Below are 15579 nucleotides of genomic sequence, written 5' to 3'. Positions count from 1 at the left end.
TCATGGCAGAGCAGTTTGTGCCTGATGGTCCTCATGCACATCTGTATCAACAGGATGGCTGGGTGAAGCTGATGAACTGGCAGCACAGCACCATGTACTTGTTCTTCGGCATCTCTGGCATCGCAGACGTTCTCAGCATGACTTCTCGCCATGTGCCAGTTGGTGTTGACCGTCTCTCCCTTTCCATGGCTCTCTTTGTGGAAGGTATCACGCAAAATGAGTTAAGTAAATATGCAGAGATATCCCACCATAGGACCTGCTAAATTGTCATGGCGTTTCTCTTCCAGGTTTCCTTTTCTATTTCCATGTCCACAACCGTGATCCTCTAGACAGCACATTCACTCTCTGCTTCTGATTGCCGTGTTTGGTGGATCCGCCAGCACGATGTTGGAGGCGTTTAAGCGAGATAACACATTGCTGGAACTTTTCAGGTCCAGTTTGGCCATCCTGCAAGGAACATGGTTCTATCAGGTAAAGACAACACCTCAAACTCATAGGTGAAGAAAATTAACCACTTCATATGATTCTGGGAAAAATCTAAATTACAATATATAAATATTCGTTATGTTTCAGATCGGGTTTGTGCTTTATCCTCTGAGTGGATCACCTTGGGATCTGGAAAAGCACGACAACATCATGTTCATCACCATGTGCTTCTGCTGGCATTACACTGTGGCTCTATTGATTGTAGGCATCTGCTACTGTGGAGTTTTTTGGTGAGTGGACACTGTCGTTTTGGACGAACAAAAACATTTCCACTGTCTTTATTTTACTTACATTGTGCCCATGATCTTTCCAGGTCTTCAAAATGGTGTGATGGAAGGCAGATAGGCGACATGGAGATGGGGCTCAGAAAGTGTCCTGCCTCAGACTCTAGCTCCCAGAAGGCTTTGCTCCAGGAATCAGATGAAGAGTAGTTGGAGCCTGTGACTGCCAAGATTGAACGCACTGAATTCAATATTTTTGCCTTTTTCTCCACTAGCAAGCTGTCTTCCAGTAGGATTGTATGAATTTATGTTTGCATAATTTATCTGCAAAAGATTCAAAGGATTTCCATGTGCTCATGCCGAAAATATCTCATAAAAAAGGGACATGTAAATAATGTGGTTATCACAGGTGTCAGTAGGATTTCTGACAAACCAGAGGAAAAACAGATCATGATATTCTTTTAGAATACCAAACGCATGCATGAATGACATTCACTCCTAAATACCTATAATAGATGTATGCACATTAAAATGTTTTATAACGAAATTCAAATGAGGAATATACAAGCATATAATTGTTTGTCACTTCCACTGCATGATCAGCTTGATCAGCTTGATTTATGTTACTTGCCACATCATGGAAATTAAGTGGCAAAATGCAGGCAAATGATTTGTTTTACATATACACAATTCAAGTTCAAGGTTAATCCCTAGATTGCAGTAGACAACGGCGTCCGGTTGAATGAAGGTAACAGCTGTTTTGATTTGATTTGTGCAGCATAATTATTTATTTATCACAATACAAACAGTGGCTACTGAATATCAACAGTACTTGTTAAATTACATTTCTTTAGGAGAACTTAAGATATAAAAAGCACAAATAAACAAGGTTGCCTCTGTGTACATGTCAACATCGTCTAGAGAAAGGCCATTGACTTTAACCAAGTTCAGACTGATACAAGCCATGCGCAATTGCTTCCCAGTTCACACCGATATTATATCAGCATCCAAATCATACCTCCTTTTCAACTTGCAAAAATCAAAACAAAATGACAGAAAAAGCTGAGTCAGGACAAGACCAGTGCTTAGAATCCGACACCGCTTTGCCCATATGCAACTTTCATGGGAAAGTTGAGCAAAACTTTGTGCACATGCTCTTTTTGTTTCGAGGTCTATGAATCTTTATGATGTTTTCTCATAGAGCCTAAAGCTGTGGTATGTCTCATTGAGGGTCTGGGTTTGTTTTTGGCGAGGGTGCAGTAGAGACCACCACCGTAGACACTGTGGATTTTGGAGAGCTGGCGGCTGTGCGCTGTAGCTGCTGAGCCGGCACGGTCTGGATTCGAACCTTGGGTAGAGAAACATACTTGATTACAGTTAACACACGTGTATGGTTTGGCTTGTAAGACCAGTTTTAGTTTGTTTGGGAGTCAGATGAGTCAACCTGTGTGGCCTGTCCCTGCTGCTGTAGCTGCTGCAGTTGTTGAGCAGTCACAAAGCTGACTGGCTTATTCCCAGCAATCAACTTGGTGCCTGCTGGCATGGTAGTCAAGATAATGTTCCTCCCCAGATTGCTGATACTAAAAACAGAAGAAAATACAAAAATAAAAACCTGATAGGGAACTACTGATAGTTCCGTATCAGTTTGTCCAGCCTGTTTGTTTACTATAGCAATATTAGATGATGAAACGGAATGCTCACTTGGTGCTTATGTTCCCTTTAAGTATTGGAGTAGTGACCACACTCTTATTTTTCAAAGGTTGGCTGAGGACAGATAGAGGCACCGTGATCCTCGTGGGAAGCTTCCCCTGAAAAGAGCAAAGATTAGAGTTTCAAACGTCATAATCACAGGCAATTATGCATAACAAACAGTGGCTCTGCTCCAAAGCCCTGTCTACTGCATTGATAGGAAGCATCCTAACTGAAACCACTACACTAATGATGTGCTACTCTAATAAGCCTTACATATTTGTACTCTTTATTAGATGTAACAGTTTTTTTATTAATACTTTTCATGATCAATTCAGTAAAGTATATTTATAATCAACATTTGTTGTTTGTTTTTGTTATTTTAAAAACATCTTGGATTTTTATCCACTAAGCTTGTCGCAATGCATTATGGGATTGCATTTTCTACAAAGGAAAGGATACGAGCAATTTGGTCAAAAAACGTTCTACTAGAAATCAGCATAACCACTTTTTTTTAAAACAGCTTTTACATCAAGTAGGTTTTGGTTCAGTATGCAATGCACACTATGATATAAAAGTTTGTGGTCTGTCTTTTTTCTTTAGAGATTACAATTACATCATTACGCCAGTAGGTGGCGACAAGTGACATTATTTTATTTGTTGTTGAATTATTCATTCAAGAAATTTGTTCAAAAACGCTGATTCATCCAGTAATGAAACAAGTCAAGTCTTTATGTGTGAATCATTGAATCATTCATTCAACCTGATTTAAAAATAAATTCAAATGAATTAAGTATTTTTTAAATAGACTGCAGCAATTAACATTTTGTCAGAACCCCTAGTAAGTTACATGTTATTTTGTTTAGTTATCACTGGTTTTGAAAGGTCCTGATGAACAGAATCTCGTCCTAAAAGATAAACTTACAGCTTGTGTAGCTACTACGGTAGCAGTAACTGGCACCTGTCTGACTGTGGCGGCAGCAGTGCCCAGAGAAAGCGTAGAGCCTGTGGTTGCAGGGCCCAGTGTCACACTTTTGGCCCCTCCCACTCCACTGGTGGCTATGGCAACAGTTGCCGCCCCCGATGATACCGTGACAGGCTTTGTACTTGTGGTGGTTGTGCTAATTGAGACAGTCTGACCGTGTTTCTGAGGAATCACACCAAGGTTTGGCACTATTCGAATAGTGGTTCCTGCTTTAGAGTCAGAAGAGGTGACGGTTGAGAATGTACGGGCCTTGGGGTCAGTCATAGTGACGGCCAGTGCCGGCATGAGGCGAATGGCCGTGTCACAGGCGGCCTTCAGTTCAGGGTGAACCTTTACTAGGGTGGCGGTGCCCGTGGTAGGCACTTTGGCAGCCAAGTTCTCAGTTGTTGTGGATGCAGTGGTGATCGAGGTAGGGGGTGAAGGCTGGGATGGAGACACATGTAGCGTGGCAGAGATGCTCTTGCTGCCTGAGCTTGTGGCACTGCTCAGCATTTCTGGGGTGAGTTTGACAGTGGCCATTGGAGATTTAGTAAGGGTGGCCATCATGTCCGGAGTGATGCGAAGTACCGTCTGACCTTTGGCGTCAGTCGTAATTGAGGAGGGGGGCAAGCGGAGCACATCCTTCCCCTGAATGCGTAGGTTAGTGGCGGTGAGAGGGATCCCGGCCCCACTCTGGGTCTTCACACCTAACTGACCAGTGATCGCAACCTGGTTAAAACAAAAGTGAGTGAGATTTGACAGGGAAATAGAACAGACAATATACTCGGTTTGTCATACTGTGTTTTAATTAGGGATGCACTGATACATTCTAGCTAATAATATAAACAGTAATTATTTTTATGTTATGGCCAATAACTGATAAATGTTTTTGTTATTGTTATTAATATTGTTTTTCCATTGTACAAGGAAAATGTACAATGACCAAGATATATTTGTAAAATAAAATAAAAACATTAATATTATTTTGGTTACAAAATTGGTACCAAACATGTATTGGTATTTGCAGTTCCAGAACATGTCAATCCAGAAATGTCTAAATCAAATTTAAAATTTTAAATGCTGAGTGAATTCAATTTCATCTCAACATTATAATGTACAGTATAAAAAAAGTTATGTGTTTTTAATGATTAACTTTAAATGAACATTAAAGGACAGCAAATGTAATCTAAATGTAATTATGATGTAGATATCCAACATCTGATAAGATATATATATATAAAAAAAACATTTACAACGGCCAATAAACAATATACTGATATATTGTGCATCCTCAGTTTAGATAGATGGATACTTTATTAATCCTTCTCAGGAAATTACATTCGATACAATAGCAGCAAACACATTAAGTCCTCGCACACAGACAACATCAATCTATCTACCTAACTACAATCATAAAACAAAACTTTCACTAAAGCATTTTATACCCTATAATATATTAACTGAAACATGCTATACCCTGTAATGATAATACTAAAAACAAATACACAAGCAAAATTAACTAAAGCTTACAACCCCTATTTTAATAATACTAAGAACATAGGTAAAAAATATAAGAATAAATAAATAAATATAAAACAGACATCAGACTCAGTTATTAGTTATTGCACATTAAAGAGCCTAATAGGCTTACAATGCCGTTCAGTTTTACATTTTGGTGGAATCCCCCTGCCACTGAATGTGCTCTGCCGAAACACCTCTAGGGCATGTAATGGGTGTATATCATTGTTCATGATAATGTTTATTTGTCTCAACATCCTCACCTTATATTAGGTGTAAACAGAGTCTAATGCATTCTGAGTGGGTTTGTACCTGTTTGATGATATTCTGGCTGCTGACACCCTGCAATACAGCAGGTGATGTTGGTTTGTGTGCTGGGCTGGCGGGGGAGCTCGTCTGAGGTTTGGTTACTGTGACACCAGATGCAAGACCTGGAACAGTAAGACTGGCCTGACCCCGTGAAGCCTGCACCTGAATGGGACTTCCTGCAGATTGGTTTCTAAGTGGTAGAGTCACCACTGCCTGTTCAAAGAAAGACAAACAAGAATGTGACCCATGCATTTGACTGGATAATGTTGGACCCACTGTCTTACACTGAACACACAAACATTATTGCTAGAGATGCTGTAGGGCACCTGCGTGATGTTCTTTCCATGCGCCACGGTGACCGGCACCCTGATGTGGTGAGGGCTCTGGTGCACTAATGTGGCCGCCTGGCTTGCAGAGGACGTCGGAAGACCGGGCTGTGTAGTGACCACTCGCACCTGAGGCAGAGAGCCAGTGGCAGCCGAGTGTGCCACTACCCGAGTGGCAGGCTGCGGAGAGGCCTGCTGGGAAACCTGTGGACCTGGCTGACTCGCAGACAGCAACGTTCCTAACTGAGACATGGAGGGAGGAGACACCAACAGGACACTGCGGGGAAAAAAAGTAAAACTGTGATTGTGAAAGCCAAATGATAAAGAATATAGCATGTGATTGATGATACAGCTGAATATCAGCCTTGTTTTGCATTAAGGTGCGATCACATTAGCAAAATTCCAGCCAAATTTCACAGGTAAAAAGGTAAATTTTCTTTTGTCAATAGTGAAGCAATGCATAAAGCACAGGTCACACAGAAGTCACTTTCAAACCAGGCAGCTTTCTGTTGGTCAACGTGATGAATCCACATGACCAGCTTGAACCTGTTGCAAAACCTGCATGAGAAAATCTTTCACCAAAATTACAGATTGTGTGGATTCCAATTGAAATGACTGGATTTTGCACACGGAAACTTGCAGAACAATGCTAAATGTGACAGCAACTTTAGTAAAAGAAAAAAAAGAAAAAAAGTACATTATATTTTTGGGCTTTTTGCCTTTTTTCGATAGTACAAATGAAGAGAGATAGGAAGTGATAGGAGGAAAGAGATCGCGAGCCAGGACTCGAAATCAGTTCACCCGAAGCACTGCTGAGCAGAGCAATGTTATGGTTTCGACAAAGTAGAAAAGTATTTTGTTAGCCTGGGAAAACCCAGACTACTTCCGGCGAATTTTAATTCTCTCTCCAGGATAGTCTGGAGAAGAGCCCATTCAAACTCATTTCTGTGCCGCCGAAATCGCGGCACCAATCAGAAACGTTTGGGGAGGGATTTACATGATGACGACAGCGCAGCGACGCTGAAGGAGATTTCATTACAAAGATGGATGCCGCCGTGGAACATCACTCGTTCGAATCATAGACAGTATATAAACGAATCAGTTATCGCGTCTGTTTTGAGCGATTTAAACTTACCATTTTCGTTAAAACCGGAGCAAAGAACAACACTCGAAGCATACGTCATCTCCTTCATCGATCTGATTGGTTTTAGACTATCCAATTGCGCCCAGAGAAATTTGAGCTACGTCGGTTGGTGACGCCCCTTTGGAAATTATTTGTCTACATAGCTTCGCCAGACCCTACACGCAGTTTCAACTGAGAAGGGTCTGGTTTTAACCAGGCTAGTATTTTGTAACAGTTAAACCAAAACTGACAACTCTGTCATTTCCTCACTGTCATGTTGTTCCAAACCTTAATGACTTCAACAGAAAAGATTCTAAGAATCTCAGTGGCATAAACATTATTTGGAATTGTCTTCCACGGAATACGTCATACGAGTTCCGCAAAGACATACAACATTTTTTGCTGAACTACACATAACAGAATTTTGTTTACCAACCACTGACCTGGGATTGGATTTGACGGGTTCTGGGGCGCATACTTTGGTTAGAGTAGCTGCTGTGGGAGGGAGGGGCGATTTAGGGGTTCCAGGGGTGCTCGGTGTGGGGGTGGAAGGAGTTTGAGACAAGCTGGTGGATGCAATGGCTACTCCTTCACTGCCTGAGCTCTGGCCAGCCTCTGCAGCACCATTCTTACTGCCTGGCTCCTTACCACCTGCCTTCTACAGTACACACAAACATACACAAAAACATAAATGTATGCAACAGCTTATGCAAATCAGCATGGACCAACAGTGATGCTTTACATTTAAGTGTGACAACAATGACATGAGTGAGTGTGGAAGCACATACAGGTTTTGGTGCTGGTTTGGGCTTCTGCTGCAGAGCTTTCTTGGCTTTAGCAGCTGCGGCCTGGGCCTGGTGTATTCGCTCTGATTCAAGAAAGATGATTACAGTTAGTGTCTGGATCTGTTTATTATTTTTTTAATCATTAAAGCCAGCATGCCAGCTTTTCTCTCGAAAGCTTTATTTGCATAGTTATTCGTGAATCTGGAAAAGGACTGGAAGCATATGGTGTGCAGGGTTATATCTCTCCGCTGGGGACTGTTAAGAGAGAAATGGCCAACTCTATGACAACATCCTTGTTTGATGCAGTGTTCTCATTTGTAAACTAAAACAAATTATATATATATATATATATATATATATATATATATATAAAAATGTTGGTAATTGAAATATAATAACATATAAATATTAGATAAATAAAACTTTTTTTTAACTTTATTTCAGTTAGCTGCCAAGGCAACATGTAAAAAACAACACATTTTTAAGTTTATGTTTTTAAGTAAATAAAAAAAAAAACAAAAAAAAAACAATAGTATATTATTAATACTGATATTACACTGTTTTGGTTTTATCTGAATTTGCAGGTTCATATTTGACAATAGCAGAATCTGGAAACCTGACACGATCTGCTATTCTCTGAGAACTAAACCTGTTCTACTTGTCTGCCATTCATAAGTACACACACATACTGTCCCACATTTTGCCTGTGGCAATGAAACCTTTTGACTTTTTTATGTAATGCACATGCATAACTGCAAGGGTCACAGGGTTGCTTACCAAACTCCTCCTGGCTCCGGTCCCTGTGGAGGTAGATCCACAGCTTGCGGCCGATGTCGTATTTCACACAAGGGTCTTTCTCATAGTGCAGGCGGTCGAGGGCACCACTCACCACAGTGTTCACCTAAAAATGGACAAAATGTGTGAGTGTAACAGTGACTAATGTGTTATGACGATAAACACGACAGCATGAAACACGTGTCTGACCTGAGCACTGGTGACATCGGGGGCTAGGAACTGGGAGTCCTTCAGTAACTCACAAATCTCAGCTCTGGTACCTTCTCCGTTAGGAAGCCTGGCAGCAGCATCTCTCACTGTGTTGATGAAAACAGGGAATAGGAATAGTCACCTTCATGCAGTTTCAAACCTATTTGAGCTTCTATCTACTGACTGAATGAAATAAACTCAAATGAGCTTGAAATTATTTCTTTTTTGGGTGAACTGGCACCAGAAATGGTGAAGAAAACCAGGCTCTCATTTACTAAACTATGTAACATTCCTAACAGAACTGCAAATGAAAGAGCATCCAGTGGTTACCAAGAGATAGTATGGTGACATAGGCCGGTCGGTCGGAGCGCAGCAAAGAATGCTCTCGTGCTTTATTGAGCGACGTCTCCTTGTCAAAAACTCCCTTGACTGGTCCCACCACAGATTCAAAGCCATGCATTCGGTAAGTAAAGGCTTTATGTGGCTGATCATAACGTTGCTGCTCCTAATACACACAAATATTTCAATGACAAAAAGAAAAATAACCGACTACATTCCATAAGCAGCGCAACAATGCAAAAATTATGCGCTGGCAGGACACCTCCTCAGGGTAGGTGTGACCCAGGCACTAACCTGCTCTTGAAAAACATGCCTTTCCTCTCCTGTACTTGGCCTCACCACATAGTCAGTCCACCTAATAAAGAGAAAAAAAAAAATGCATGAAATGACAAGCATGTATCGGTCTCAACTAAAAAAACAAAGGAACTGTTGTTTGAACATGATGCTTGTGTTAAGTAAACACACTGTAATCTACTGTCAAACTCACACTCTGGGTGTTGGAGGAGTGAGTTCTGCCGTTTCCTCACCCTCCTGCTGTAAAACAAACATAGAACCAGGAATCAGAGAGTGTGCCCTTACATCATCATGGAAAAGCACGAAAGACGTTTACTACCTTGACGATCACATGATCCTTTGACTCCAGCCATAACTGGCACAGGGCACTTAGATCTTTGTCTCCATCTTGACTCGGACCTGCACAGATCAGTGTGAAGAAATGCACACAACTGGCAGCTTAACTGGCGGTCTTTACAAAACTAATATTCTAATCATTTTGGGTTTTTTTTAAAGAGAATTGTAGTTTATACTATCGTTTAAAAGTTTGGAGGGCATTATTACTTTTATTAAAGGGATAGTTCACCCAAAAATGAAAATGTTGTCATCAGTTATTCACCCTCAAGTTGTTCCAAACATGTATGAGTTTCTTTCTTCTGTTGAACACAAAATAAGATATCTAAAGATGTTGGTAACCAGGCAGTTGATGGTAGCCATTGACTTCAATAGTAGGAATAAAAAATACCATGGAAGTCAATGGGTTCCATCAAATGTCTGGTTACCAACATTCCCCAAAATATCTTCTTTTGTGTTCTACAGAAGAAAGAAACTCATACATGTTTGGAACAACTTGAGGGTGAATAATTGATGACAACATTTTCATTTTTGGGTAAACTTTAAGCAACAAGCATAAAGCATCATTAATCAAAAGTGTTGAACTTTCTATTCATCAAAGAATCCTGAAAAAATTATTTCCACAAAAATATTAAGCAGTTTCAACATTGATAATATTAAGAAATGTTTCTTGAGCAATGAAACAGCATTTTAAAACTATTTCTGAAGGATCATGTGACTTTTTTTTTACTTTACCAACCCAAACATTATATATAATCTTTAATAATTGAAGAGCCGATATTTCCATCTAAAGAAATACACAAGTAGAGGAAAATGGGGGGGATCATCGTACATATCCATTTCCATTGCTGGGAGAGTTCCTTGAATTCCACAAAAGGTATGAAGCCAGTAGGCAGAACCATCACACCAGCTGGAAACAGAGATATGAAGCATAAACCAAATTATCACCATGCATCATTGAATGTATAAATCATGAATTAATAGCTGCATGAATTTTTCATTAAAAAATAAAAATCATAGATTCAGGCATACCTTTGCTTTCTCCAGTGAGAAACTGTAGAGCAGGTACAACCAACTCTGACCAGCAGGGGGCCATAGAGAACCAGGGGTTGAGTGCGCTGGCCGGAGATGACTGCCACTGTTGGACTTTCTCCTCCAACTGAGAGCAACCATAAGAGGAAGACAGTGAAATACTATTAAACACTCTTCAGCTATTTCTGCCATCTCATGTTGCAGCAAAGATTGGAAACTCCTGACTGCATGTATATTTCTCATGATCACAAGACCTTTTGACCTAAAGGAAATGCTGAAACAAATGTAAATTATACCTATGTGTTCACTTATTTATAAACTATACTACAGTTTTCAAATCTAAAGATTTTTAAATGGATGAGCTCGACGAGGTAGTAAGAACAAGAGAACAAAAACTGTCCAACATACATGGAAAGTCCTTCAGTACTGTTTGAGAGCTTCCCAGGATGCACCTTCATGTAGAAGATTGTGCATATCCGAAGCTTAGTGAATGTAATATATAATATAGTTTTGATTTTTAATTGTTTCACTGCATAATTCCCATACCACATACACAACCCTTCAGAAGTTAGGGACGGTAAGATTTTTTATTGTTTTTGAAAGAAATCTCTTCACTTCACCAAGGCTGCATTAATTTGATTAAAAATACAGTAAAACAAAAATATCATCATTAAAAAACTTTTCTATTTTAATATATCTTAAAATAGAATTTATTCCTGTGATTATAGCTGAATTTTCAGCAGTCATTACTCCAGTCTTCACTGTCACATGATCCTTCAGAAATAATTCTAATACATGCCTATATGTCTTCACTTTCATATCTGATCAATTTAATGAATCCTTGCAACAACAAAAAAATAATTTTCTTCATACTAAATATCACACTGCAAACTGCATATTTTTCCATACTGTCACTGAACAGTTTTAATGACTTTAATATTTAAAATGGGGAAAATTGTAATAATAAAAATTTAGTAAATGTGTCCAAACTTTTGACCAATACTGTATGTATTTATAGGTGCTGTATGTACCGCAGAGGATGTTGCGAGACTTTCCAGTCTGAGGATGTCCTCAAGCAAATGAAAAAAGCTCATTGCTATCTCTTCCACTCTGTCAGGGCTTGTCTGAGACTCGTCTATGGGCCTTTGGTACAAACGAAACAGAAAAGTGCAAGGTATTTAAATGCTGGTCATTTTGGACAAAGTATTTTATGTACAGAACAAAGACCTACTCTTCTTTAACGGATTGTGTAGGAACTGTGGGGGTATCATTAAGGCCGGAGTTCATGGAAGCTGCCGACATCGGAACATCACAGACCTCCTCCGATTCCATTTTAATAGGGCGCATCTTTTTCTTCTTCCTCTCCTCCTTTATCTTCTTCTTAGGTAGGGCCAGGTCAAAGACGGCTACAGGCCAAAACAGACAGAGATTCCCACCGGCTGCAATTCATGCATCTTATATTGAAGAGAATAAACTGAGCTTATTATTCTCACTTGTAACGGATCCTTTTCTGCCGATGTTGACTCGTGACATGATATCACCGAGATGGAGGTCGGAGATCATAAGGTCAGGGTGATCCTAAAAATGACATAAATTATTAAAATCATTACTCATACAAATCTTGTCTTCTAGTGCAATGGCTTTCAATCTTTTAGATGTCCCGGACACATAATATATGATCATCCTCGTGCAGGTCAGAACCCCCATTCTAAAATTGAAAAGGCAGCTATATATTTTCACATATAAAGACCCAATACTGTGAAAAATGTATGATATAAATGTGTAAATAATTCTATGTAAAATCATTATTGCATTTTTTTTTCCTACTCAGTATAGTGTTGCTTGTTTATTTTTTTTAATCTTTTTTTATTCATGTAGTTAGTTAATTTAATCTCATTTTCATTATTTATTTTTACTTTTTCACAACATAACTTCACATATGCTTGAAAAAAGGTCATATAAAAGAATCCAGTCTTCTCTCACCATTTGAAAAAAGAGCTTGATATAATATAAAAACCATGCTGTATCTTTAAGTCTTTAAGTCATGCAGTATATCTAAATCGTCTCATTTAAAAATGACCCTTTATTGTAACTTAGCTGCAGAAATGGCTTGTTCTGCACTTTTGAAACTTGGCGACATCACAAGTTTCTTAAAGGTACAGCAGGGGAAAGAAATTAACCGTTTAGAGCCAGAGAGATGATGGAAAAGGTTACAATAAAATATTATAAGAAACAAAACATTTCTAACATTATAACTGGACCTCAGAAGAGGGACAATAAAAACAATAAATGACCCCTTCAGGCAACTTACTGGCTGACGTTTTCTTTTTTCTCTGTGTCTCTGCAGCATGGTTCTTAGTTCCTTCTCACCCAGCTCAGGCTTGTCTACATGGAAAATCAGCTTTAGTTTCTCATGTCTTCATTTCTGGGGAGCTTTAAAACAGCTTTAACTGACCTCTGGTTTTCATGTCCTGAGTAGAAAGGCTGGGTAGGACCCTGAGAGAGACGGTTGGAGTTGGGGAGGAGGGCGACGGAGGAACAGGCAACCAAGAGGCTGTATCTGTTTACATGAACATAAAACCATCATATTAATCATCATTACATGAACACACAATGGTGCTGAAAAAGTTCACACACTGCATCACACCCACCATCTTCATCAGATGACACATTACTGTCCCCACACTCTGTTTTCACATCCTTCAGTATGTGAGCCACTCGACGTCTCACCCTCTGCTCCAGCATCTCCTTATGAGAAGGGACAGGGTACCGCCGTTTTACAGCAAGCTCGGGTCCACTGCGGACAGCCAAATCCAGCAAATCCTACATTACAAGAGAAAAACACATTAGTACGTTGCATAGAGTTACAGAAGAGGTTGCACCAACTATTCGATTTCTTCCGCAACTACCTGTGTCAAGTCTGTGTCGACCAGTCGAGGATCACATGACTTCAGTTGAGCTAGTTTTCTATATGGTGCAAGTACAAATCTAGCATTGAACTTTCAAGAAACAGCAAAGATACTGCATTGTTTACACTACCGTTCAAAAGTTTGGGGTACTATTTTTCATTGTTTTTTAAAAAAAGTCTCTTGTGCTCACCAACGCTGCTTTTATTTTATCAAAATACAGTAAAACAGCAATATTGTGAAATATTAATACAATTTAAAATAACTGTTATATATTTTAATATTTTATTTTTAAAGCTGATTTATTAAGCAGTCACTCCAGTCTTCAGTGTCACATGATCCTTCAGAAATCATTATAATATTCTGATTTGATGCTCACGAAACGTTTCAGATTAATATCAATGTTGAAAACAGTTGTGCTGCTTAATATACAGAGGAAAAATGTAACAGCATGTATTTGAAATAGAAATCTTTTGTAACATTATAAATGTCTTCACTGTCACTTTTGATCAATTTAATGCATCCCTGTTAAATAAAAGAAATTCATTTCCTTAAAAAAAACTTACTGACTTCAAACTTTTGAATGGCAGTGTACATGGTGAGATAAACATTGATCATGTAACAGAGACTAAATTAGCTCTTCTGTGATTAACTTTACCTTTCTGGAGACCAGGATCTGCTTGAGTAATTTGTGGTAGTACTGTTGAAGGGAGTAGATGTGCCTTTTTTTCTGTGGTTTAGCACAAAGTTGTCTATACTTGACAACCTCTGGGTTAAAGTAACCATCTACGGAGAGATAAACAAACTAATATGCATGAAGTTTTATTTTATAAATGAAAAATACTAGGATTGAAAATAAAAGGGAAGGAGGATAACCTCTGAAGAGCTTCTGGGCAATGTGCAAGGGGTTTCCGAAGAAGAAATTCTGATCGTTGAAAAGGTCGCTGATGATGCTGTTCTGCTCTGAGTTGTTATTCTCGGAGAACTGAGGCAGGAGTTGACGAAGATGTGTCCGTTGATCATCTGTGAGAACATCTGTCCATGTGCTCTCACTCATCACCGAAAAGAAAATCTCTGGCTGCTCTCACATAGACACACATGCCCACAAGATAAAGAGATGGTTCAGTTTTTACTATCATGTTTTCAAAATTGCATGAAAATGGTGGAACTATCACTGAAACATTGGCTGATAACTCACATCCTCCAGCAAATCTTCAGGAACCCGAACTCTACAGTTTCCCAACATGCACTCTTCCATCACACGACCATCCTGGTCCATTCCAGACTCCAGTGGGTCTGTTAACATGTGATCCAATGCATCCATCTTTACCTAACCCTTCACAGCAGCAAAAACGGTATCTGCAGGTTTACAAAATTAGACATTATGAACAAATGAAACAGTCTAAATACCTGCAAACTCTAAAGACATCTGAAATGCACTATGCTTTTATATTTATTAATTAACTCACCATTTTATTTATCCTAATTAAATCTACATTTCACACGACTGTATTAACGTTACAATTTGTGGTAACGTTAACTTAATGAGATAAATGACAACAAAATCATATTGATCACCCTGCCAAGGTACTTTACCATGTCAGCTTGTGTATTACAAAACTATAATTTCCCGTGAAGGTTTATTGACAACTTGTACGTATGTATCTATGACACATGTAAGTTAATCATTACACTATCTTGATGTTGCTAATTCTGCTACTAGCTAATACAACAAGCTAATAGCCCTTTTTAGGCTTTACATCTATTATGGTGTAATTAACAAAACGTATCATTTTAATTTATCTATTTATGTATATCAGGGAAATGTTTAAGGCATCTTACCATGAGTGTTGGTGGAAATCAGGAATGTATATGTTAGCTTGCTCATCACAAGGGCGGTAGGAATAATAACATTGGTGCACATTTCCGGTCTGTCGTCTAAACTTCCGTTCATCTGCTAAAGGTTTTTAAATATCAATTTTTACAGTCTATGGGTGGAAAACACATAAATAAAAATATAAACAATAAAATAAAATTGAAAATAAAATGTAAACAATAAAATTTTCACACCAGTATAATCAATTAAATGTACTGTGTGTGTGCAATGCAATAGGCCTATATATATATATATATATATATATATATATATATATATATATATATATATATATATATATAGCTATTATAATATCTTGGTTTAACAAGTGGGCAAAGCTCAGCTTTGACTTAATTGCTGTCTGATGAAGATTAAAAATGTTATAATGTTATAT

At 38.7% G+C, this 15579-nt stretch overlaps 2 protein-coding genes across 2 annotated transcripts; one reads left to right on the top strand and one right to left on the bottom strand.

Annotated features, from left to right (window-relative positions):
* Positions 1-2: 2 nt before the first annotated feature.
* Positions 3-1481, top strand: tmem45b (transmembrane protein 45B; the record flags this gene model as incomplete). Its single annotated transcript, XM_084138131.1, is given in 5 exon segments — positions 3-204; positions 288-329; positions 332-471; positions 574-716; positions 800-1481. Coding segments are annotated over 5 exon segments (645 nt in total). The 3' UTR covers positions 918-1481.
* Positions 1482-1915: 434 nt separating this feature from the next.
* Positions 1916-15242, bottom strand: nfrkb (nuclear factor related to kappaB binding protein). Its single transcript, XM_084138087.1, has 26 exons — positions 15152-15242; positions 14508-14668; positions 14186-14387; positions 13968-14095; positions 13055-13226; positions 12859-12963; positions 12715-12788; positions 11897-11981; positions 11635-11809; positions 11435-11546; positions 10404-10530; positions 10204-10281; positions 9358-9437; positions 9232-9278; positions 9039-9099; positions 8736-8910; positions 8406-8512; positions 8199-8322; positions 7425-7504; positions 7080-7294; positions 5514-5790; positions 5191-5400; positions 3322-4089; positions 2409-2515; positions 2152-2287; positions 1916-2055 (listed from the first exon to the last, which is right to left on the bottom strand). The coding sequence occupies exons 2-26, from the start codon at positions 14631-14633 to the stop codon at positions 1930-1932; spliced, it is 3897 nt and encodes a 1298-aa protein (XP_083994213.1). The 5' UTR covers positions 14634-14668; positions 15152-15242; the 3' UTR covers positions 1916-1929.
* Positions 15243-15579: the final 337 nt, after the last annotated feature.

This window comes from Abramis brama (genome assembly GCF_963993115.1).
Source record: "Abramis brama genome assembly, chromosome: 15".
Taxonomy (NCBI): Eukaryota; Metazoa; Chordata; class Actinopteri; order Cypriniformes; family Leuciscidae; genus Abramis; species Abramis brama.
The sequence above is the reverse complement of the archived record's forward strand: the minus strand, read 5'-3'. Positions and strand labels throughout refer to the sequence as shown.

Bases quoted from the DNA above. Each gene is read 5' to 3' on its own strand.
- nfrkb (XM_084138087.1), bottom strand. From the start codon at position 14,633: ATGGATGCATTGGATCACATGTTAACAGACCCACTGGAGTCTGGAATG. The intron at 10,531-11,434 runs GTACATACAGCA...GGTTGCTCTCAG, and splicing joins GTCTCGCAACATCCTCTGCG to TTGGAGGAGAAAGTCCAACA. The intron at 7,295-7,424 runs GTATGTGCTTCC...TGTGTACTGTAG, and splicing joins CCAAACCAGCACCAAAACCT to AAGGCAGGTGGTAAGGAGCC.